Source organism: Poromitra crassiceps (genome assembly GCF_964638095.1).
Source record: "Poromitra crassiceps genome assembly, chromosome: 17".
Classification (NCBI taxonomy): domain Eukaryota; kingdom Metazoa; phylum Chordata; class Actinopteri; order Beryciformes; family Melamphaidae; genus Poromitra; species Poromitra crassiceps.
The window spans coordinates 18,060,096-18,086,834 of record NC_139635.1 but is presented as its reverse complement, the minus strand read 5'-3'; the positions used below and the strand labels follow the sequence as shown (position 1 = coordinate 18,086,834).

Genomic DNA, 26,739 nt, shown 5'->3' with positions numbered 1-26,739 from the left:
ATAGATGTGATGTTAGTTGAAATGTCAGACCTTTACCTCAGATCACTTGTATAATAGATGTGATGTTAGTTTAAATGTCAGACCTTTACCTCAGATCACTTGTATAATAGATGTGATGTTAGTTGAAATGTCATAGACCTTTACCTCAGATCACTTGTATAGATGTGATGTTAGTCGAAATGTCATAGACCTTTACCTCAGATCACTTTAGATGTGATGTTAGTTGAAATGTGATATACCTTTACCTCAGATCACTTGTATAATAGATGCGATGTTAGTTGAAATGTGCTGACAAAGGGCATTTTAGTTCAGTTACATTTATTTGGCTCCCTTATTGGTGAATATTTCAGGAGAAAATAACTGTAAAGAAATCATCATCATCACTCTATCATGTTAACTACACCAAGCATTACCTGATTCACAAATGGGCTGTAAGGCAATGCATTTTCATTTCGACATCTCCATAGTCTCCAACAACCACTGGAGTAACTTACAAAAAGAAGACGGTAACATTGCAAATAAGTTGTAAATGCAGTTGGTTCTATGTCTTTCGATATTAAGTTCTGCCGACATTCATTTTTTGGGCTCTCCACAGTTCTGGTAAAGTGACCCTTTTACCACAACAAAGAGGGTGAACTGACAAACAAACACAAACTATTAAACCGTCATTATTTTTCATTTAAATGGGCCAATGCGCTGCTGTTTAGGGCCACTCGCATAAATACTCAAAACAACCAGATGTTTCCAGCAAAAAGAAAAGAAAGAAAAGAGATATTTCATGTTCCGCTTTACTACTGTGGGAAAGAGAACAGAAAGACGAGGCAAAAAGCCAGGTCTGAATCTGAATGGGCTTAAATCTCTCTGAAGCCTCCCGCTCCGAAAAACAAGTGTCCAGTTATAACAGTCTGTGAGGCGGTTTGAACATACCTGCCGACATTAGGCCGTGAAGAAGAGATTTACTGGGATATCTGCATATGCACCCCCCCCCCCCTACATTTTGAGCCTTATTTATGTATCATTGGATGCCTCAGGGCATCTAGTTTCATGTGATACCAGATACATCACTCTGGATTTAAAACTGAGCCCACTACAGCCATTCGATCGGGAGCTTAACGGGAGAAATGACCAATCGGGAGCAGAGCAGGAGAAAGGGTTAAAAATAGGGAGAATCCCGTGAAAATAGGAGAGTGTATGGTTTCAGGTCTATCTGCGGTCGTTGGTGCCAGACTTCCTCTTCCCGGACAGGAGGTGTTTGGGTTTGAGGTCGAAGACGTGTCTGTCCGCCTCGCCCTTCTTGCCCTGCCGGTTCATGTCTCTCTGGGAGCGCTTCATCATCTTCTTCGCCTTCTTTGCCATCTGAGGAAAAGAGAAACGGAGAGAAAGAGACTGAGCCTGGGCCTCAACTCAATATGTCACAACAACAGAGGATTCATGACGCAACCGTCTATTTCCTGCGCCTGTCTCGTTACTTCCCGATAGGCGTAGTAGAGTGCCACAGCGCCGCCTAATGGTACAAAGCCACAAAACGCTCTGTCCTACCAAGCGACACTGTTGTTGGTGTCACAGCTTTGCATGAGGCTTGTTTGGCAAATAATCGCTCATGTTAATTGAAATAATTGAGTACATAATAAACATAACTACCATTATGCCGCTTTCCCTCTACTCTGATTGGTTTGCACTTCACCGCATCATAAGAGACTGGAAAACAGTTGAAGCAGCTCAACTTCAGTCTGTTGCTGAACTCGTCTGACATGCGTTTGTATCTTTGTATCTTCCATTTGAAAACTAATCACTTCTGTTACTTAAGACCATAACTGGCCGTATGAGAGACTGCTTGTGTTGTTTAGCAGCATGTAGCTTGCCTCACTTTGCACCCCGCTGACTTTGAGTAAACAATTGTGAAGGGTACCGTGAAACTAAGTTGTTGATGCATATCTTTGTACCAGTGCAACCAAGACAAACTCTTGTAGGGATGCACGATATATCGGCAATCATATCGGTATCGGCAGATGTTAGTCATTTTTTAACACATCAGCATCGGCCCGATGTTGCAATGTTAATCTCGGTTATCGGTATGAGCCAACATTTTCACATTGAGAGGAAACATTGTGGTAAATCTATGATTTCTGGGCTTTTCCAAATGTTTTGGAAATAAAGAAAGACATTACGGTAATTTGTCAAATATACAGTGTTTACATGTGTTTTTCAGTATGTACACACATCGGTTATCGGCCATAACGGCAATGTTAATATCGGTTATCGGTATCGGCCAAAATGTTCACATCGGTGCATCCCTAAACTCTTGTTCTTTCATCGTTTCTTGGCGACTGAAGCGATCCTGACACCAGCGTAGACGATCTAACAGAACAGAGTAAAGTCCACAATGACTTCCCTTGACAATTTGTCTTAAAACCACGTATTAAGTTTAGCAAAGAGTCGGAGGAGGAAAAAACACTGAAAATCAAGCTCAAAAGCAAGAGTGGATCAAATCAAATGAAATACAACAGGAAGATGCACGCACACAAAAACACTCCCATGTGAAAACTGTAACAAAGAAGTGACTTTCTCGACACGTCACTCCTTTAGAGAAAAGAGGCCGTCACGTACCTTAGCGTCCCGGACACCGGACTGGTCCCGAGGCGGACGGGAGGCGCTCTGGCTGCGGGTCTTGGAGAGGGGCGCCACCGAAGTCTCGCGCTTACGTTTCTTGGCGACGCTGCGGGAGCGTCGGGACTGCTGTGCGTAGTGGCTCTGCAGGTACAGGGAGACAAGAGCTTGTTTATGACGTATTTAAGGCTCAGGGCTTTCCACGCTGACTTGGACATCAAATTCAACGACTCCAAGTTGGCATTTCGGGGGTAGGGGGAGACAGGACATTGGCCAGTATTAAGCTTTGAAACAGTTTTTTATTTCCATCACGACAAATTAAACGGCCTGATATGACGGGAGGAACTTACATCATCCTTGTCAGTCATATCCAGACCAAGGCCAGTCATCTCCTTCTCCAGAGTCTTTCTTTCAACCTGTAAACACACCAGTTGATCAGACAAGAGTACTGACATACATTCATGCTGCTTACAGACGTGTAGAGCCCGACCGATATATCGGTCCACCGATATTATCGGCCGATAACCGATATATCGGTATCGGCCGATATGTTGGCCGATATGCAGATGTTTTTTTATTTTGTATTTTTTAAGTTATAGACAGCTTGTTGTGTCGATTTGATCTTTTTTCTTAACTCAAGTTATATTTCCTATTTGTTCCATTTGTGTTTTTGTATTTCTAGATTTTTATAATTATTAAATTCCCAGTGAAGTTTACCGTTTCATTACATTGATGTCGTTTTGGACAATAAAGTTTATTGATAGGCTGTAAAATATCCTCCCTACATGACATATCTCAAGTCATGTCAAGTCATATCTTTGTCAAGGTGTTTGATATTTGAGGGATCATTGCAAAAGAATTGTGTAATATAATGTTTATTATGTAATATAAGAATATCGGCCGATATATCGATATCGGAATCTTTTTACTCCCTAATATCGGGTAATGGCATCGGCCTCCAAAATCCAGTATCGGTCTGGCTCTACAGACGTGCATTGCACAGTAATACGTGACCATATGCTGACAATGGAGGAGGGGGGGGGGGGGGGGTGCAGTAGTTTTCTAGGTCTCCTCACCCTGGTGGCGGTCCGGGGCATGCGCGGCCCGTGGACGTCTTTCTCCTTGGAGGCGACTATCTTGAGCCGCTTCTTCTCTCGGATCTGTTTGGCCAGCAGGCGGATCTCCTGCATCTCCTCGTCCTCGCTCTCCTCGTCATCGTCGTACTCGCCCGCCCGCTCCTTCAGCTCCTCCTCCTTCTCCAGGTCTTCCAGTTTCTGTGTGGGGGCGGGACAAAGACCTTAAAGACACCAACACTTCAACCCCACTCCACACAACTAGACTGTGACATCGCCCTACCGTCGACTTTTTCAGGGTCAAAAAGTTGCACTTGATTTGGGATGCAACGGTATGAAAATTTCACATCACGATTATCGTGACCAAAATTATCACGGTTGTCGTATTATCGCGGTATTCGTAAAAAAACGGCTGAAAATGTTCAAAAAGTACAGAGACTGAAATCATTTTACGACGTTTTATATTGAAAACTCAAGACCCAGAAAGGATTGATACACTCACTGAAATCATTTCTCCAAGGCTGCACGTTTGCATCTGGGAGAAGGTTGCCAACTTTGGTTGATGATGGACAGTATTTACATTGTTTTTCAACGCACTGTAATCACGGTACCACGGTAATCACGGTACCACGGTTTTATCGATCATGAAAATTTGAAACGGTACGGTTATCGGAAGGAATTTGATCACGGTTATCATTAAAACCGGTTATCGTTACATCCCTACACTTGACCACACTGCAAATACTACAGCAGATGGGCAAGTAGATAGATAGATATAGAGTAATTTTATTCATCCCCGTAGGGAAATTCTGGCGTTACAGCAGCAGCAGCAGCTACATTCTGCTCCCGCGTGAGACTCGATTCATCAAACAAAGCAGCTTTTGCCTACGCTCACCACTTCAACGGTTTGGTCAAATAGCTTCTAATCCAGACTCTTAACAACAATACAATAAGTTACAAATGGCACTGGCTTTGTCAGCTCTTGTCTGGTCTTTTGCTTGTGGAGAAACGGCACTAAATGGGTGATCTGATCTCCAGTGAGAACTTTGTCAGTTTTCCTGAAGGCACATCGCGGTGAAAGTATCCGTGTTTTGGAATGATCAGATGAGAGCTAGTCTCGCCGGCCAGCCTCCTCTCCCTTCCGTCCGAGGAGTCTGGCGCCGCAGGTCTCCATAGTGGGATTGCGATGGGCGGCGCTTAGCGGCAGTGCCCTTGGAGAATAGTTTCAAACAATCCAACTTGCACGTTTTCAGCGTGTAGCAACGAGCTAGCGTGTAGGTTTTTTGCCGTTAGCTTGCTAGCTAGTTAGCGTTGTTGTTTTCACTGAGGCGGCAGGGCACTATTTACAGCGACACACGGGGAGGAGGGAGCGGAAGCCGCTCTGATTGACATGGTCGGAGCCAATGACAAGAGTTTGTAATAAGCCGGAAGCGGACATCCGGCTGCCACCGAAACAGTCGCTCCAATGGGAGAGCAGAGTAGAGCAGGGGAGGGTTTATCCCAGTTATGGAGACCTGCGGCGCCAGACTCCTTGGACGGAAGGGAGAGGAGGCTGGCCAGCGAGACTAGATGAGAGGTAACGTTGGAAAGTGAGCAGAGCGTTTTGTCCTGCACTGCTTCGCTACCAGCTGACCTGACCATCCAATCGGAGTGATTTCTCTCACTGACGGCCCGGCCGGAAAAGGCACTGACAAAGCCGAGTAGAGCCAACAGCGTGGAACACACGGCAAACACACCTATTCATCAGCTGTATGTTTCTCGGGTCTAAAGCGCCCGGCATGGTTTTGCGCAGCCACGACTTGGAGCCTTGCTGCCGACGAGCGGCGACAGCGAGACTGTGCATACTCGAACGTAACTCGTCCAAAACATTATCGTGTCGTTTACCAAGAACTTGCAATCATGTCGGTGGGGGAACATTTTATTGTCCCTCCATTTTCAAAACTCATTCCGCTGAGCCTGCAGAAGGCTTTGCTAGATGAGGGACAAGCACGTTAAATGAGGAAATGGCATTTCCTCATTCCTCACAACAGGGAGTTGACGGCGCTAGATGGCGCAGAGTCACATTTTCAAGGAGCTGCGCCGATAGGACGCCCAGCTGCGGCGACCACCTCGGCGCAGTCAGCGCCGGCGATTTCGCTCGAGCATAATTTGCGCTTAAGACCTGTAGAAGACTGACTTGAAGGACAAAAACCTCTTCTCTCTCCTTCACTCTTATTCTGTTACTACATTGGTTGCCAAACGGTGGTCTGCGGCTTGTCAGGAAGGTAGCTAAATAACACTCAAGTTAGGCTACATTTTGGCTCAGGTGAAAACAACTTTTTCAAAGGGGTCCTCTTTTTCACAGCCTAATGTTGGCAATGTGTGTTTTGAACCAGCTAGTAGCCTTATATTGTTATTTAGTTCATCTGCTGCTATTGCATGGTTGAATCAGCTAATTTTATTTTATGAGGGGGGGGGAGCTAACCTTCTATGCTAAGTAGTATTGCTAGTATTTTACATTGGGCAAAGAAAAACTTCCACACAAATTTTTTCTACGGGACGCTACTGGAAGGCACGGACGCTGTAATATGACCTACCAGCTGGGGACTTTGAACGGAACAATTCAGTTTTCAAGACTCACTTTCATGATGTCGGGATCGATGTAATCGGCGATGTTGTGCCCCTCCCAGATCTCAGGGATGATGTCTTGCTTCTCCTCTTCGTTCATCAGATCCCAGTATTCTGGAGAAAAAGGGGGAAAAAGAGGTGACCGTCGGTACCGCAAACCTTCTTCTGCACAGGCAGATCTTCTGAAGGAATGAATCCACTTCCTTACTCTGGAGGTTCAGAATGTAGTCATCTCCAAGCTCCATCTCCAGATCTCTCTCCTGTGAGGTGAAGAACACATTCATTTTTCTTACATGAGCCTTCAGTAAATGAGTCTCCTTTTTAAACGTCGACTTCGACTTGTTTCGATGTGTTCGCCCTGTGGCGTGACGGCTCCTGCAGTGACAGCAGACGTACCGTTCTGCGTTTGGGCGCGTCCACCTCCATGGCTTTCCTGCGCATCATGGCTCCCTCTGGGATGAACGGCGGCCTCTCCTGGTCATCAAACCAAACAAAAACTAATTAAACCCAGCAGGAAATCCACTTCTGAACCAAATGCAACCAATGGAGACGATTGGCTCCAAAATGAGATGTCCACTGTTGGGAGTAATTCAGTGATTGGCTTATTGGTTTGGATTAGATGATTCTAAGGTTCGCTGGTGTTACTTTCCTCCTCAGTTGATATGAGATGTTGACTCTTAACACATTCAGTGCCAGCGACGCCATATGGCGTCATTAGAAATTTACCGTAGAGTGCCAGCGACGCCAAATGGCGTCAATAACTCAATTTTTTTTTTTTGACGGGGGGGTGTCGATCTATGCCTCTTACATCGCCTCTTACAATATCAGAGGTATTGAATGTGTCTAACCTATTTTACAGAACCCTTAGGTGGCGACAGCGCTCTCCAGATGAGAGAACGTGGAGTGAAACACACAGAAGAAGTCATTGGGGGGAAGGAAATCGCATCGCATCCGTCCGTATGCAGCGGCTTCATTGAAGCAACGTTTAGCTGTGCCCCTGCAGCAGCCAATCTGCTATCACAATTGCGCACCTCGGTGTCCGCTGCAACAGCCTCGGTGTCCGCTGCAACACCCATTTGCATGATCAGCCGTGGATTTGTTATTATTCTCAACTTGAAGCATGGGAGCTGGTACACGCGGCTGTAAAAAAGCAGGATCTAGCGGACTTTTTCAGTGCTGAGCACAGGCAGAGAAAACATCAGAGCAGAGAGACACTCCTCCCACAACGGGGGGGGGGGGGGGGGGAGGAGGAGGGGGGGAGGTGGGCACGCAGAGCCAAGTACACAACACAGACCCAGACAGCAGGACAGGGTTGGCAAACGCAAGCCAGAATATCCGATGCCCACCAGCAGCAAAAGATCAGCAAGAAGCTGCAACCAGCAGCGCATGCAGGCGCCAGCGCTGCTGGTTTCAGCTAAAAATATTATTCTTCCAAACAAAATTCCCTTGCCTTCACTGTTTTATTGAAGGAAATTATTTTTGAGGTGTGACTACATCAGAGAATTAGCTTCAGAGTCAGTGATGTGCTTGAAATGTTTAATTTCACAAAAGGCTCATTATCTCAGCTCGTAGAAAAAAAGCTCTGTTTTTCGTTCAATCAAGCTATCTTCTCCGGCTCATAACTAAACAACGGAAAATGGGATCAATAAACTTTTTTTTGCAGGTGATAGAAGAGAGTCTCATCGTTATTTGTGCGTGTTCAGTGTTTACATAGTAATTATTAAAGAAATTATATGACTGTTTTAAAATGCATTGCGGCCTATGTGGCACAGCAAGCAACCTTTTGCCCAAGGGCCGTGGCACTGAAAGTGTTAATGACCCGGATCCATTTGATTTTGGAGATATTGACTGATGGACTTCAGTTCATGATTTTACCCCAAATTAAATATTTTTGGAATATAAACCAATAAGCCTGGGCTAGAGGTTAGAGAAGCCAGGTTGATGGTTCAAATCCTTGGACTGGCTGGGGAAAGGGAATGAACAATTCCCCTCTCCCTTCCCCTGGATCTGCTCAAGTTTCTGCCGCTGTCCGACACATACAATACGGAACTACGATCTCAGCGAGGAGGTGCGTCCAGCGGCCGGTGTGATTTACCTTCTCGTCTCTCTTGGTTGGCATGGCCAGGTGCAGCCGGTTCAGAACGTCGTGGACCTTCTTGCCCTTCATCTTGTTGTCGACACGATGGGCGAGGAGCCGGTCGCAGGCCTGAGACACAAGAATCAGATGAGGATAAGTACTGAGACACAGAGCCAAGAATCAGATGAGGATGAGGATCAGGACTGAGACACAGAGCCAAGAATCAGATGAGGATGCATTGAAAATATGTTGAGTAATTGAACCGTACAGTAGGGCTGGGCGATATGACGATATATTTCGTCTGGACGATAGAAAATGTATTTCGTCTGATATGATGCTCTATCGTTTATATCGTTGTGTTGCAAATCACACTCTTTACGGCAATATTGTCCGTCATTTGGATGACGCTGTGCTTTCTTCATTCATTTTACTCACGTCCACAGTCCACACACGCACCAGACTGTGTCAACAAGCCCCTTGCGTCCCTTTATAAGTGGTACAAATCAGCCGGTGAGTAGGCTAAAGAGCAGGGAGATGTTACCTCCACTCCGTCCGCCTAGCCTACCCAGGCATTTGCGCTGTGTTTGATCCATATTTGCGTGTGTCCTCCTAACGTTAAACCTGGCAAAACAACTCCTCCCATCCTCTCATCATCCCAAGGAAATCCCTTGAGGGCAACAAAACGTCTATTGTTAGCTTTAGCTTTTAGCTTTCCCTGAGTGAGTTGTGTTCGTTCACGTTGTTCTTCTTCTACCGTTTTATTCTTCTTCTACTGAACATGTAGGTATTTTGACGTTGACTAAAGAAATACTGCCGCCTAGTGGTCGCTTTTAGATATGATTCCAGATTAGTGCTCAAATCAAACGCATCAATAGCAAATGCTAGTGAATGCTAGTGTCCTCTTTGAAAATCGAACTGGTGGTGTGTGGTTCAGTTTGTGTTTCATTCTACTGCCCTGCAACTACCGTAATTATTATTATTTGTGTTGTAAAGAATAGCCATGCTTATCTGTATTCTGAATGCATGTATCCTTTGTGAGGTTTGACAACATTTTAACTGGTTTAACTGCTACATAAATAAATGGCCATGTGGTCACTTTATATAAACTATAAATAGAATTTACAGAAAATATGCTATATCGTGATATATATCGGTATCGGGATATGAAATGACGCATATCGGGATATGAGATTTTGGTCATATCGCCCAGCCCTACCGTACAGGGTTCCTACACACTTTCAATTAAAAAATGCCATACTTTTTCCAGACCTTGCTTTGCTTCAATATGATTTACGCAGATAGATCACATGCTGCTGCCAATATCAGTGAGATGATAGGGCAGGGTTCCTACACAGTTTCCATTTTAAAATTCCATCTTTTCTTTCAGGCAGACCCTATGTTCTTGACTGGATGTGATTTTAGTGCGTTTGATATCATGCATGCGGACAGCAGCTGCGTAATAAGATCACCTCTGTTCCATCTGAACATTATTCTTCACATCAACAAAAAGTGTGGACTCAAAGTGGCTCTACAACAACATCAAAGCTAGAATTATGTGTGTATCAGACCTGAACCACAACATTTTCCATACTTTTCATTTTGTCAATTTCCCAAACTTTTCAAGACCAGCAAATGATCAAATTCATTTTTAATACTTTTCCCAGACGTCCCGGAGCTGGTGGGTAGGAACCCTGACCGTACCACAACTGACCACGACATATTCACAAACTAGTGGCTGATCTGATTAGGTTAGAAAACTACATTCCCCCCCCAATGCCGATCACTTCACATATAAGGAAACCACGAAGCACACCCTGCAGGACCTGTCATGGGAAGGTTATTGGACAACTTATGGACTGCTAGAGTGTAGGGCTGTCACGGTACATGTATTCGTCCCGTGAGTTTACGGTACGACCCTCACGGTACCTCGTTTCACGGTACATGAAACGACACGACGAATACGTCAAATCCAGAAGCACCTAAACGCTGTTTGAACGGCATTCAATTGAATTGAATTAAACGCCACAGAAGAAGACACACCAAAACAACACAAGGGCCATAGAAATCCGCGTTCACAGAATGGGACGTTTTGTGGCGATAAGCTGTTTTGCAAATTCTGTCAACATCAAGCCAACGAGGTAAGCTTGCCAATGTAACGTTACGTAGCTGCGACAAAGTCCTTTATAGTTGCGCGTTGCGGCTAAACGTTACATAACACTGACAAAGCTGTTAACTTGTAAACAAGCAACTTACATCGCGTGGGATGAGTGATGCGGTCAAGCAGACTCAACCAGACATCTGCGGATGCAGACAAGCAAGGAAGAGGGGATGACTCCTTGTCATGTTCCAATAATCCATTAGATGACCGAACGTAATCATATTATGCTAAACAAAACTCGTATCCAATAACGTTAAGGCGCTGACAGGGTTCTTTCCCGTACTTACTGGGAAAGTGAAACCCACCCCGTTGTCTGTCAGACAGTGGGGGTATCTTTCAACAGGGTTTAGAAGTTTTTCTTCTTCTGCCGTTTTATTCTTCTTCTACTGAACATGTATGTATTTTGACGTTGACTAAAGAAATACTGCCGCCTAGTGGCCGCTTTTAGATAGGATTCCAAATTAGTGTTTACATCAAACACATCAATAGCAAATGCTACATAAAACAAATACAACGGGGGGAGGGGTTGGTGGGAGTATTACGGCGGGTTCACACACACGCCTAGAGCGACGCTTAAAGCGTAGCTTTAAGCTACGCCTAGGCATATAGGCATCGCTTCATGCAAGCTAGGTGCCTATTTGCGTTCACACAGGACGCCACACTGAAGCCCCGCTCTGCGCTACACTGATCACATGAGCAGCGGTTTTTTACACTTTTCAGATCTGATTTATAGCATGGGTGAGTCCTCTTTTTTATTGCAATGTGCAAGTGACATGTGTGTCTATTTCCTGGCTGGCTGTAATTGTTATTTTCCCTTGGGTAATCATGTGACTATGAGTCATCAACACCATGAGTGATACATGCATTGAGACAGGGGGGGTATATATACATCTGACAGAAAAGACATTAATAGAGGAACACATGAAGGACAGCTCTCCTACTATGCAGCACTCGTTAATTCGCGCTCCACCCTCCCTTTTGGGCAAACTCGGTAGAAAATATGGCCCAAGTCCGTCAGAAACAACAGCCAGCTTGACAGTTCAGCGCGCCTAGATGCTGAAAAATAGAACAGACGCCTAAACGATAAATGCAGCACAGCGCGAGCGTGGCTTCAGCGCAGCGTGGCAGCGGTATGTGTGAACGCTCTCATCTGTTAACAAGGACGCCTAAATTTTATGTGTTGCTTAGGCGTTGCTTAGGCGTTGCTTAAAGCGTCGCTCTAGGCGTGTGTGTGAACCCGCCGTTAGGCTACTCCACACATGCGCTCCGTTTACAAACTTGTGTACAATAAAGATTTAAAGTGGGGGGAAATGCCTTTGCCCTGTCAAACAGCTGGAATACAGACATCTGAGAGGGAGGCGCACCCCACACTTTGAAAATCACTGCTCTATAGAGTAAAACCTTTTTGTGTGGATTGCCTAGATCTTATTAAATAGTGGACATTTATTCATCCCCACATATTAGACACTATTTCTGATGGTAAAAATAGCGTAAAAAGCAGAATTCAGACATATTCAAAGGGAAAAAAACAGAATTTGGGATTTGTTGCTTTTTTCCCCCGTTTTCGTACCGTACTGTATTCGTACTGAACCGTGACCCCAAAACCGAGGTACGTACCGTACCGTGACTTTTGTGTACCGTGACACCCCTACTAGAGTGTAATTAAAGCAAGCTAACTCAACCGGTTCTGAGAAGAACAAAAAAATGCATCTCTCTCTCGGCGAACTTGCGGATGTGGTTCCACTGCAAGTCAATTGGTTAGCATACGACACGGGCATGGAGTGCTGCATCTCACCTCTGTTTTCACCTGCATGACTCCCTCCTCCGTCAAGGTGCTGGTCTCGATGATGGAGATGCCCTCAGCAGAAATGTCTGCAAAGATTTTCTGACGAAAGCAAAGTCAAAAAGCGTTAAAAGTTGTTTCTGAACACAAGTAACAAACAAGTAAAAAATAAATAAATAAAAGTTCAAACTAATTTTCATCTAGAGCACAGTGATACTCCACCCGAGGCTTTAGAGCCACATGTGGCTCCTCCTACTAATCAAAGAAAAGGTCAGCAGAATTCCTCAACATTTCATTCTCAAGTCACATCTATCTATTCTATTATGATCAATCCCAACCCCTCAACTGTCTGAACAACAGGGATGGGAATTTCGACTAATTTCCCCGCTGTCTAGTCTCAAATTGTATTTGCGACTAGTCGACTAGTCTATAAGCAAGAAAACTCGCAATTTAATATACATATTAAATAAAAGGTTTAAAAGTTTAAAATGCAAATGTTTTGTGGAGCTATTTTAGCCCAAACATTCAGTACAAGCTGTTAATTTAAATTCTATTGATTCTAACTGACTGAATAAAGGTGAACAAATTAAAGAGAAATACATTTCTGATACGTTTGCCAATGCAATGCATGGCATTTATTACGAATAATGTTGTAGGACGGAGTTCCAGCGTGTCTTGCATGATTGTGTAAGCTATTTTTATGAAGGTGCCATATAATTTATGTTTACGAGCGGACAGTGAAGGGGGTAAAATAAAGAACGTAGCCTACTACTTTGAGCTGGTACACAGCAAGCAAGCGAGTATCCACTGTTAGCCAGGTCAGATAACGTTATCGTCGACAATGACGAGCACTTTCTTGTAAAACATACCTGGACTCCAACAAAGAAAGCTTCAGATAGTTTTCTCTCCTCCGAGTTGCGCTCGAGCCACTTACGTCTATAAGACCCGCAGACGTTAACGTAATTCCCTGGAATGCGAGACTTAACGAGCCAGTTACACGGCGTTGCATTCTTAGACATTGCCGTTTGCTTTTATTTGGTATGTTACATACAATTGGCTAAATTATTAGTTAATTCAGAGTTAGATGCTGCTCAGCCTGTTAACAACGAGGCGGAGGCGTGAAGAACAAGATGCAGCGTTTAACCGACTAGTAAAATACTAAACGGTTAATAAATGAGTAGGCGGTTAAGCGATTAAACGACTAGTCGCGCACATCCCTACTGAACAACCAATCACAGTGTATCTCAGGTGTCGCTCTGTTTGCAGGTCACGTGCGCCACAAGCGCAAGGAAAGAAGAAACGCAAACATGAAACGGAATATGAAACATTACAAGAGGGCTGATGGGTTGCTGCTTTGTGATAATATCATTTCACAATTCAAAAGGTCCTACTTGCAGCGGCATCACGAAAACAAGGGATCCACGGTTCAGTACCGACTTTCCAAAAGGTGGAGAGCTGCTGAAAGACTGGCGAGACTCAAACAGAACCGAACTGGTTTCGGGAGGAAAGGAAAGGAACATTTTTGGATTGTGCCTCTTGGAAATATTTTTTTGTCAACGTGGCTCCTGAGTAGGGCAAGGTTGCATTATTGGTGCTTACGTTTGGCTCTTGTTTACCTAGAGAACGGAACTAAGCCACATGGATCTCAGGCAACACCAAACAAACATGCAACGATCAGATGAGAAGGCGTGAGCCTTTGAGAGGTGGTTGTCGGCAGACCGACACCAGACTGAGAGGAACTACAGATGACCCACCTGGTTCTCCTCAGAGAGATCGCTGATCTTCTTCACGTCACACTTGTTGGCCACGATGATCAGAGGCTGCAGGGAGCGAAGAGACACCAGCATGAAGAGACACCAGCATGAAGAGACACCAGCATGAAGAGACACCAGCATGAAGAGACACCAGCATTTTTTTTCTTTTTACCTTTATTTATACAGGGGGAGTCTCACTGAGAGCAATGCTCTTTTTCAGGAGTGCCCTGTTCACATTCACACACACACATTCATACCTGGAAGCTGACCAGTACATTCCAACCACAGTCTGATCTGTTGGCCACTGAGCAGCTCCACTGGAGCGGTTGGGGTTAAGGGCCTTGCTCAAGGGCACCTCAGTGGTGGTAATGAGGGAGGGGCAAGCGCTGCCTTTTCACTTTCCCCACCCAGATTTATCCTGCCGGTCCCGGGGATTGAACCGACGACCTTCCGGTCACAAGCTCGCTTCTCTAACCATTGGGCCACCACTGCCCCATGAAGACACACCAGCATGAAGACACACCAGCATGAAGACACACCAGCATGAAGACACACCAGCATGAAGACACACCAGCATGAAGACACACCAGCATGAAGACACACCAGCATGAAGACACACCAGCATGAAGACACACCAGCATGAAGACACACCAGCATGAAGACACACCAGCATGAAGACACACCAGCATGAAGACACACCAGCATGAAGAGACACCAGCATGAAGACACACCAGCATGAAGACACACCAGCATGAAGACACACCAGCATGAAGACACACCAGCATGAAGACACACCAGCATGAAGACACACCAGCATGAAGACACACCAGCATGAAGACACACCAGCATGAAGACACACCAGCATGAAGACACACCAGCATGAAGACACACCAGCATGAAGACACACCAGCATGACTCCAGCTGTTCACACTCTGAAGCATTTGACTTTCAAACTCACTTTGACCCTTTGTTTATGTTTGAGCGTGCATGCTTATTCTCAGGCCAACACGAGTTCATACTGTATTTGTGCAGCTATAAAATGATCACTTTGGCGATTTTGGAACTTGATATAAATTTGTCTTACATATCTATAGTACTATAGTATACTATATATATATATATATATGTATATACTATAGTACTTTGGACCCACGGACGATATTGTCAGCTGCCCGTTTGGAGATGTTTTGACAACACTTTAGACTCATTGTTAGCGGGCAAGAAGCAACGCGGGTCGCCGTTTCAACTGAGAGCCGAGTCTGGAGACAATATTCCCTGAGTCCAAGCAGCACTCCAGGTGCTTAAGAGTAGGGATGTTCATCAGTTATCGAAAATCGATAATTGATCGTTAAGGAATGGAATCGATCACGTGGAATTCTTATTGATTTTGTTATTTAAAAAATAAAATAAAATAAAAAATAAAAAAAATTGCGGACTAGGTTTGGGTGGAATTCGTTCCTCCTCGCCCCACTCCATTGCACAGCCGACTAACGGGAGGTGGAGCTTCATATATAGTCTCTAGTTTTCTGGCTGGGCACGGGCCTTTGTGCCAAAAAAACTGTTTTAAACATGGGGAATTCACAGCGGCATGCGCCGGGGACAGCAGAGTGTTTGAAATAAACACATTGAAATAAAGAATTCATTGAGGAGAACACGTTGTCTTTCGTATTTTCTGCCATAGGCATTCATTTTGTAAAAAATATATATATATATATATATATATATATATATATATATATATATATATATATATATATATATTATTATTAATAATAATATGATCGATAATCGATAATTGATCGTTAATTTTCCCCGATTTTCGATTATGGAAATCTTTCAAAATGAACATCCCTACTTTAGGGACACACAGAACTCCTCCTCTAAGCAGACATATCGATTGACCCCTGACCTTGTTGGCGAAGAGCGGCCTGATGCTGGTGAAGAGCTCGAGCTGTTGCTGCAGCGTGTGTCCGCACTGCTCCGACACGTCCATGACGTACAGCACGGCCGAGCGCAGGTGAGCCAGAGCTGTGATGGCCTGCATCTCAATGGTATTCCTCTCCTCCAGAGGGTGGTCCAGGATCCCAGGGGTGTCCACCACCTGCACACACACACACACACACACGAGAATGAGGACAGGGGACACCCTTGTCTGGCTTCCCACCCGCAGACACGGCCAATTGTGTAGGAACGCCCGACCAAGCTGGAGGTAACACGGGGCGTCAACCTGCTACCTTTTGTGTTGGTGGCGAGGAAATGCATCAGAACGGCAATATGTCATTTTGTAGGCGGCACAGGGTCCCGCCCCCTTTTAGGGGAAAAACACAAGGCACTCGCCGTTGACTTCAATGTAAAATAGCAGTACCAAAAAAATATACCGTACTTTCCGCACTATAAGGCGCACCTGAATATAAGCCGCAGCAGCTAAATTGCATGTTTGTTACATACATAAGCCGCACCGGACTATAAGCCGCAGGTGTTTTAATGTCTTATCAGCGGAGACCGTTTTGAGTCCTTACCCTCATCGTCGTAACACAGCCAGTTCGCCATCTTTTGAAGCATGATGTTAGATTACAACGAGCTAGTTGTGTGGCTTAGCCTTCCAAAATGTTGCCGTTAATTTTTTAGAATGTAATACATAGAATTGGGAACGTTACATTCAATTTCATTCAGACTGTCTTTCTGGCTCTATCGCCGCCATTTTTCCCCCGGAGCGAGCGAGGGAGGGTGGGAGGAGGGAGGGTGTTTTACAGTAGTGGCTGAGAGAGAGTTGTGGCTCAGTGCTCCAAGCAGGTCGCGAGGCACATTTTTTGCAACATCATCCAATCAGGGTCTGTCTGTCTTGCTCTCGTTCTGTCTCTCGTACCAAAATCCATAGATTTAGGAGGTCCCCTAGTGGCCGTTAGCTGTAAAAATCCATAGATAAGCCGCACCGTTATATAAGCCGCAGGGCCGAAAAATGGGGAAAAAGCCGCGGCTTATAGTCCGAAATTTACGGTATATAGAAAAATAACAATTAATCTAATTTATTAATGACGTGCCTGGGCCAATAGTAGCGCTTGAACGATATGCAGGGCGGGTCTTACGTGCCTGGGCCAATAGTAGCGCTTGAACGATATGCAGGGCGGGTCTTACGTGCCTGGGCCAATAGTAGCGCACAAACAGAGACTTTCTTACCTGCCAGCGGAGGTACTTGTAGTCCATGTGACCCACAAACATAGACTTTCTTACCTGCCAGCGGAGGTACTTGTAGTCCATGTGACCCACAAACAGAGACTTGGTGGTGAAAGCATACGGCTGGACATCCACGTCTGCTCTGGTGACCTGAGGATGAACCAGTTCACACCAGGTTAACAGTCTGTAAGAAGGCTGCAACACTGCAATCTTCTATCCATCTACCCTCTTTCCCACACGATCTAAATTGGAGACCAACCGATATAGGTAGCGATATAACCCTTATTTGGCGTTAAACGTCATATCGGTATCGGCTTACATGTTTGCCGATATGCAGATATATGCCGATATGTATGAACATATATTTTCTTACTGGATATATAATGCAGAAAACGTGCTTGGATCGATCAGACCAGACTCTGGCATTGTTTACAATACTAACATAAAGAAAAGAACTCACACACGGTGTAACCATTAAAACACAGCAGAGGAGATTTTGAGTGTGAGGACTTCTTTTCTTTATGTTACTTTGAATTTTCATTAGTCTGCACCTCTTCAAACTTTTTGCATGTGCTCCACTCTATATACTTTGAATTGTTTACAATACTCTCAACACTGCAGCACAGCTCTGCTAGAGTTTGTCATAGAGTTTAAACCTGCTCAAAAATAATCAGAAACCAGGGCTCACCCTGTAACGTTACTTTGAGGAGTACGCACAGCTAGGGATGCAGGGGTTAACCGGTTTGACTATTAACCGCGATTTAAAACGTCACGGTTATATAACCGCAGAGGCTCCGCTACACCGAGTGTTTTGTTTCACAACAGTCCGTCAGTTTAAACTCCCATGCGGCGCAGACGGCGCTGGAAGGAGAGGAACCTGTCTCTCTCGCTTCGTTTCCGCTCGGACTATTTAGCGGAGGCACCAAACACAGGCAGCTGCCATGTCTCCCAGTAGTAGCCAGTCTGTAGCCTAGCCATGGATGCCAGCCCAACATAAATGTTGCAATACATGTCCCGCAAGGTTTCTGAGATGAGGGGAAAGTCTGAGCTGGTGTTACGTTAAACCAAACGTGGGGAAGAGGCAGCGGATTTGTTTAGCGTTAACATACAGTCATTGACGTTAACGTTAGCTGTTGTGGCTAATGTTAGCTAGCTGGCCATAGCCTAGCGTACATAGTTCCTCAAGCTCGTTGTGACCAAACATCCCCGCATTTAAAGCACTTATCATGCTCCCAGCGCTGGCCTAAACCATAGAGAACCTCATGCTTTACACGAAAAGAAACATCAAGGGTTTGTGTCAACTCCAAAAGCAACCCGCTAACGTTACATGTAGGCCTAATAACGTGAAGCTAACGTAGCTAGCTGCTTGGCAGTCATGATCTGACTGAGACAAGGAAAACAAATGCGCACATTTACATAACAAACACCAGTCAACACCACAGAGTGTCCTTTCTTTAATCCAGAGGGAGCATTTTCCAGTAAAAAGTGAAACGACACATGATGGCTTATAGTGAGGCTTTCCATGCCTGCCCCATCATCACTTCAATAGAACTGACCCCAATGCAAAATTCATTTCAGACGGCACATTTAGTTGCCAGTAACATGCCAATAAGAGTCTAAGTTACTATGCCTTTTGTGTTTTTTTCTGCAGACTAAGCAGCTATAGGCTTTCGCTTCTATAAAATAATAATAAAATATTTTTTGTATTATATATATATATATATTATATATATTATATCAGAAATGTTGTTTGTTTTATGTTCACAATAGTGATGTCAGTTAGATTTGATTAGGTCAGAGCCATGGAATATTAAATCATCCATCTTTGCTCACTACATCTGCCCTTTCTTCTTTTTTTAATCCCAGGTGTGCATAAAATACAGGTTAAGAACTTATTTTTTTAAATACAAAAATGTGAAAAAAGTAACAATAGTATGTTTAACGTATCGGTTATTGGCCAGGAGAATATTTATCGGTTAGCGTAGGCCTATACTATCGGCTGTAAAAATCCATATCGTGCATTAGTATTCCGGAAGGCAGCAACTGTTAAGATTGTGGGGGAAATACAATAAAACCTCTATTTAGAGAATGCTCATGTGATTTTTATACGTCCATAACAATAATCGTGAAACCGTGATAATCGTGGTTTTTTCTCAGACTATAATCGTGGATCAAAAAAAATAATCGTTGCATCCCTACGCACAGCACCCAGGTAGGATGAAAGCAGACTTTACACGCAGCAATGTGTCCTCAGATGTCAGTAACTGAACCAAAAGTATGCTTGCAAAATTAAGGACAAACGGCTTTCAATAATGTCACAATAAAGTGCTGATGATGTCAGGTGAGGAGTCCTATTTTGCCAGAGAAGCAGACATGATTATATTTTGGCAAAAGCTGCCTGTCTGTCTGATGTTTATTTAGCCTTTTTTTTTCTCTCTCTCTCAGTGTTCATTTCTACAATCCATTGACAATGTTTAAATAATGTTAAATATTCTATTATTTGTTTACGAAAGCAGCCTTCTTTTTGTTATCTGTGATTTCCCCCCTCTCTAAAATCGGTATCGGTCACAAAAATCCTTATCGGTCGGTCTCTAATTTAAATGCAGCGTTAGTCCTTCAATAGCAGGACCTTTGTTGAAAAATGTTTGAGTTGTTTCTAAGCTCTTCCGGGCCGTGGATATACATTATGGGATATACATTATGGGATATACATTATGGGATATACATTATGGGATATACATTATTGGATATACATTATGGGATATACATTATTGGATATACATTATGGGATATACATTATTGGATATACATTATGGGATATACATTATTGGATATACATTATGGGATATACATTATTGGATATACATTATGGGATATACATTATTGGATATACATTATGGGATATACATTATTGTCCCGTCGCTCCACTGGATGCTTTGGGTTTTGTTTCACGACTTTTTTTGTTTGTACCCAAAGCCATCGCAGAGGAAAAGCTTTCCTCTGTAAAATATATAATAATAATAATAATCCAGACAAGACAAAACTCCACCGCATGCAACTCAAACACGCCTATCAAGTACAGTCAGGTTCTAAGAGGAGAGCATGCAACTCAAACACGCCTATCAAGTACACACAGTCAGGTTCTAAGGTACAGGTTCTATCAAGTACACACAGTCAGGTTCTAAGAGGAGAGCAGTTGACCTTGTTGATGAAGCTGGACTTGCCCACGTTGGGGTAACCACACAGCAGGAGGGTCCGGGTGTTGGGGTCGATGCTCGGCAAACGGGACAGATGCTGACGCACTGCGAGAGAGAGAGACAGTTAAAGTTAATCAGATGCTGGCGCACCATGAGAGACAGACAGCTAAAGTTACTCAGGTGCTGGCGCACCATGAGAGACACACAGCTAAAGTTACTCAGGTGCTGGCGCACCATGAGAGACACACAGCTAAAGTTACTCAGATGCTGGCGCACCGTGAGAGACACACAGCTAAAGTTACTCAGATGCTGGCGCACCGTGAGAGACACACAGCTAAAGTTACTCAGATGCTGGCGCACCGTGAGAGACACACAGCTAAAGTTACTCAGATGCTGGCGCACCGTGAGAGACACACAGCTAAAGTTACTCAGATGCTGGCGCACCGTGAGAGACACACAGCTAAAGAGAGAGAGAGAGAGACGGTTAAAGTCACGTCACGTTTAAAGACACAAATGAGACAACAGTCTCTGACACAGGGAACGACTGTCGCCAAGAGACTCATTCTGAGGGAGTGGAAGTCTCCCTCTACACCTTCTTTTCAGCTGTGGCTGACGGACATTTGAGGACAAATTCTCTTGGGAAGTTCTTGGTTATCCGGGACCCGTTTCTGGCCTATTTGGATGAGGTTAATAGCGGTACGTGACTCGCATAACTGACTTCTCGTGGACCCTTTGCGTGGGATCCCACGCACATCCCCTGCAGGCACATGGGGACCTTACGTGGCTGGTAGTGCCAAGCTGTAGTATTGGAATGTGAATTATGTTTGTTTGTTTTTTCTTTCTCTGTCTGAGCCTTTTGTTGTTGTTTTTTTTACGTTTTGAAAATTGCAAAATAAAATATATATTAAAAAAAAAAGACACAAATGCTCAGAGTATGTAGATGTGATTTTTTTTAAATCCCGCTTTTCAGACTGTGCGTGTAATATCGCTTCAATAAAAAGAGCCAACATCACCTACCGTAAAAAAAATAAAAAAATAAAAGCTACTCAAACGCATGGGGAGTTGGTATTAGGGAGGCACCGATCAGTGTTAGAGACAGATTGTTTCAAGCGAACGTGGCAACGAGCATCCATGCTGCTTATGTAAGTTAACATTATCACTTTTCAATGTCCTGCTTCACTGTGTGGCTTCTAGTCTCCCTGTGTCTGTCTGTCTGTCTGCTCTGTCTGTCGAGAGTGAGTCTGTATTAGGGATGTTCATTTTGAAAATTTTCCAAAATCGATAATCGGTGAGAATTAACGATCAATTATCGATTATCGATTTTATTAATACTTAGAAAATTTTCAATATTTTCATTTTTTTTTTTTTTAACAAAATGAATGCCTATGGCAGAAAATACGAAAGACAACGTGTTCTCCTCAATGAACTCTTTATTTCAATGTGTCTCCTCTTCAACACTGCTGTCCCCGGCGCATGCCGGTGTGAATTTCTCATGTTCAAAACAGTTTTGTTGGCACAAAGGCCCATGCCCAGCCAGAACTAGAGACTATATGAAGCTCCACCTCACGTTAGTCGGCTGTGCAATGGAGTGGGGCGAGGAGGAACGAATTCCACCCAAACCTAATTAAAAAATCGATCCAAATGCCACAGGATCGATTCCAATCCTTAACGATCGATTATCGATTTTCGATAATTGATGAACATCCCTAGTCTGTATACTGCTCCTCCATTCTGCCCACTGTGCCCAGTCCCTCCGCCTCAGTGACACGCTGCTGTTAAACAGGCTAGCGCGCTGCAAACTGTGCAACGGAATCACCGCGAGTCCTGGATCGGCTAAGCACGTGGCACGTGGATCGGCAAAATCCGATGGCGCGAATTACGTCGGTAGTCTCGGCACCCGGGGAACCGATATTGGATCGGGTCGGGCCCCATCCCTAAGTTGGCGTCTTGCGTTACCTTGCTCCAGATACTCCAGACTCTGCTTCTGTCGTTTCAGGATGGTGCACATCCGCCCCAGAGCCGCTCGCTTCAGCTGCTTACAGCGGTACAGAGAGTCTCCGTACTTCATCAGACGCACGTAGTCTTTGGCGACACTGCCGGGGGGAAAACAAACGTAATTACAGTTTATGATTGTGTACGTTTCTCAGAATGCCGTGGACATTTTTTTTTTTTTTACGGAGGACAAGGATGAACACAAACGTACTTATCGATCAGATTCTTGGCGATGTTGATCTGGCCCAAAGCCAACTTGTAATGGTCTTTGTCGTAAAGCACGTTCATCAGATCAGCGTAGAACGGATGGATATCCTGCGGGGAAACATGACACGATGACTCCGTTTGACAAACTGATCATACAGCACATAAAAGAGCATGTAAAAATATATATGTTGCTGTTAAATATTGCTGTGATAAACAATAATAATCCTACATTACATCTTTCTGGAGGATAGAAAACAACATTTTTAGACTATTTTCAACAGGTTTAAAGCATCACAAAGCTCACTCGACACAAATAAGCATTAAAAATAGCAGTTGGTTACATACAGTGTTGGTTTTTTTCACCATACATACATACAACCATGGGAGTTTTGAAGCTCATAACTTACGTCCAGCTTGGGGAAGTCGGTGAGGATCTGGGTGAGCCGGTCGTGGTAGTTCTGCTGGGTGAACTTGACCTTTCTCATGTAAAAGTGTCGGATGCGGTGGATCTGGTAATGCTTGTGTACCACCGTGGGCGTCTTCCTTTGGGTTTTGGATAGAGTGATGTCGATGAAATCCTGGCGGGCGGGAGGGGGGGGGGGGGGAGAGGAGTGGGACGGTCAGGGTTTGAAGGGGATTTTCAACAAACAGACTTCAAATAATGGTAAGCAACAATGGTAGCATAGCTAGCATAGCCTAGCCGAAAGAGTCCTAACGGGGCTAACATGAACACATGAACTCCCCTCTCGGTTTTAAAACCGCCCTAAAATCATGGCTCAGCAGCTAATTAAATTGGTCTTAAAGTCGAGCTGAACCCATAAATGACTTTTCTTTTCTTTTAGTTCAAATACCTGGGGATGCAGTGCACCTATTTAATAATGTATGCAAACAAAATCACAAAAGTCTAATTTCTTTAGTTTTTCACACTTTTTCACATCAAAAGTAAATTTTTCAAGATTTCATTGATAACAGTAATGTACAGTTTGCTGACGTCACCTAGTACTATCAAATTTCTACCCCATTTCAACCAATCATATCACGACATGCAGCTGTCAATCAAATCTTAATTTCAGGATAATTTTCTCTTCCAAATGAAGTAGAAAATGGCGCCTAGTGCCTGTCATCTGGCAGAATTCCTATCCCATAAACTATCTACCGGTACTAACTTGGCCAATTGTTAGAAACATGAACACAAAACAAAAACTATAATCTCTAAGAATGCAAAGAAATGTAACTGGCTCGTTAAAACGCGCATTCCAGGGATATTGTATTTACAGAAATAGCGTAAAAGGCGCGCGCTTGAGAGCGTGGTTGTCAGGGGTCTGCCCTCGGAGATTCCAGGCGGGCGGGCAGCACCCATTCATCGGATTGTCCGCTCCCTCCGCACGAAGCAGCTGGTTGCCTGGTACTCCGCGGATTCCACTCGCGTAGCACGACAACACGCTGGATCCCACTCGATTTTTTAAGGGCGGAACACGCCATGATTGACCAATGCCAAAGCCAGTCGACAGAATTGTCAAATCAAATCATCGACATGATACTATGACCCGCCTCTCAATTTGTCATCTCAGACAAATTATGTTTTCAGTCTGAAACGGACTGCGACGCACGTGACGATACAGGTTCAGTTCTACTTTAAGGGTGTATTCACACCTGTAGGTCGTTTGCTTTGTTCCGATTCAGGTACTTAATTGATACAATTGTTGCATTTGTGCCTTGGTTCGTTTGTGTTCACACAGCCACAAATGAAACGGTCCAAATAGTATTGTCAAACTTCCTGGATTGGCCAGCAGAGACTCTGATAGGCTAATAGCCTCTCGGGATGGACAAAATAATTCCCAGAGATTTTCCTATATGATTATAAAAATGCATTTTGTTTAAACCTTGTTTGTTGTTTGTTTAGACCTACATTTTAGGCTATGTCGGGCGTCCACCGTGCGAGGAGAGAGAGAGAAAGAAAGAAAGAGGGAGGGATTGGGAGAGAGAGAGAGGGAGAAAGTTCTTTATTTATTTATTAATGTATGCTATGTAGCCTATGTAAGCCTATGTATTTATTTAGCCTATTTAGGCTATTGGGAATTTAGAGATAGAAGATCAAAGACCCTCGCAAATTCTGCTATTAGGCTACTATCACGGAGATGAGGATTAGCCGAGACATAGGCTATATGAACACCTGTCCTGTCAGGAATAAAATATTAATAAATAATTTAATAATAACGGACATTTCGAGGAAGACATGCAATCAGTCTGATTGTCTGATTGAACCAGACAATCTTATCACAAAGAAGGCTGGCTCTGATTACCACGATTTGTTTTCATTTATTGAATGGAGACCAGAGAGAGGGAGAGAGAGGGCGCGCACACAATTTACAGGCAAAATCCGTAGAGATTCAACACATTAACGTTGCTTCCCATGGTCCGAGGTAAGTTGATTGAGTTCAAACTCCTGATTTGATGATCCAAAAATCCCCCAAAGTTTATCGATGCAAGTCACAAGTCGCCAAAACAGGATCTGAAAGATGTTGTTTTTAAACGATAAAAATGTTCGTTCTTCAGGCCATTACGCACAGCGCAGCTGACTACGGCAGCTGGTTTATCCAAAAATGCGCACCGTTTACTGCTGTTGTGGCGGATCGAGGTCGGCTCACGTTCTCACCACAAACGAACCGCACCAGAGTTCGTTTGGAAGCGGACCGAGACCACCCTTTCTTGGCGATCTCGGTCCGCTTGTTTTGTCCCGCATCCGAGTGCGATTGCTGTGTTCACACTCCCCCAAACGAACCGCACCAAGGGGGAAAATGCTCTCTGTTTCGGAACAACTGCTCCAAACGAGATAGGTGTGAATACACCCTAAGTTTTGGCTTTTATTTCTTTTATTATTAGTTGTTTTTAATTGTTTTACAGTTTTAAGTTATTTTAATATTTGTTGGTTTTATGAGTTTTTAGGTGAGGGTACATTTGCACTTTATTTAGGATGTCCTGTCTTTGTGCCCGACCATGCATGTTTTCTCGTGCCGTTTTATGTTCTATGTAAATGGACCACAATGGAAACAAGCCTATGGCTTTATTGTGTTTTTATCCATTTGACCAGCACTTTAGACATTGTTGTACTATGATGCTTATTTACTTGTTGTTGTCAATAAAGTATTCAATCAATCAATCAAAAACATTGACCCAAATCAATTAAAAAGTAAATCCATTAAACAGACCAACACATGTTTCGGCCGTAGTCAAACGATGGCTGCTGATTACTCTATGCAAAAAGTATGACTTTGACCCTTTCATTTCATAAATTCGTTGATCCACACAGCGGCACTGAATTTCAGAAAACATCAACTTGTATTTTTATCAACACTGCTCACTAGCGCCCACAACTGGTTATTTTGGTGGACAAGTTTAGATTTCCAATCCATATAAAGTCGTGCTACTCGGTGTATGTATAGAATGCATGCCGAATTGAAGAAAGACTTATAGAGATTCATAAAGTGTTCATAAAGTAAAGCCATGTCCTAACAGGTACGCAGCATCGCCCAAGTAAAGAAGGCTTTTAAATGAGTAGACTTTAAACGGAGTTTGGCAGGACTGTCAGTTGGTAGGCTGTTTATTTGACTAAAAAGGCGTTTCATCATATCATTTACTTATTGACAAAGATGTGTCCGCCTCAAGGAAGTCGTTTGTTGTTGCCAATGTGCTTTCTCGATTCGATAATATCACAATAAACCCGGATAGAAGTAGGTTGGAACCCTGCCGCTGTCCCTTTCCAGCAGCACAACACGTGTTTTCCTCCCCCGGCAGAGATTCGACACCATGTTTCTCTCTCTTCAGCTGTGTCACCTACAGTCAAATAACCTAACAGGTTTAATCAACAACCGTTTTAAACGTTTCGACACGAGGGTAAAACTCACCTTGGCGGTGGGAACCACCATAATCTTCTTGAAATTATAAAGTGCCATTTTGTCGGGACACGTCGTGGTCCTCTGACGGCACGGGGAAAGGAAAGGAGAGGGCGGTGTGTAATGACGGAAGAGCTGCCAGAGACCTTTAATACGTAGAGACAGCCCACTCCAGGCTCCGCCCATAATGAGACATTGTAATCTTCCGGTCTCCTAA

The 26,739-nt window shown here is 44.0% G+C and overlaps 1 protein-coding gene across 1 annotated transcript; it reads right to left on the bottom strand.

Annotated features, from left to right (window-relative positions):
- Nucleotides 1-307: 307 nt before the first annotated feature.
- gtpbp4 (GTP binding protein 4) lies at nucleotides 308-26,621 on the bottom strand. Its single transcript, XM_083653867.1, has 17 exons — nucleotides 26,535-26,621; nucleotides 23,037-23,207; nucleotides 22,634-22,737; nucleotides 22,387-22,523; nucleotides 20,435-20,535; nucleotides 17,291-17,383; nucleotides 15,969-16,160; nucleotides 14,060-14,125; nucleotides 12,318-12,407; nucleotides 8,383-8,493; nucleotides 6,684-6,761; nucleotides 6,496-6,547; nucleotides 6,301-6,401; nucleotides 3,684-3,881; nucleotides 2,958-3,023; nucleotides 2,608-2,751; nucleotides 308-1,356 (listed from the first exon to the last, which is right to left on the bottom strand). The coding sequence occupies exons 1-17, from the start codon at nucleotides 26,580-26,582 to the stop codon at nucleotides 1,204-1,206; spliced, it is 1,905 nt and encodes a 634-aa protein (XP_083509993.1). The 5' UTR covers nucleotides 26,583-26,621; the 3' UTR covers nucleotides 308-1,203.
- Nucleotides 26,622-26,739: the final 118 nt, after the last annotated feature.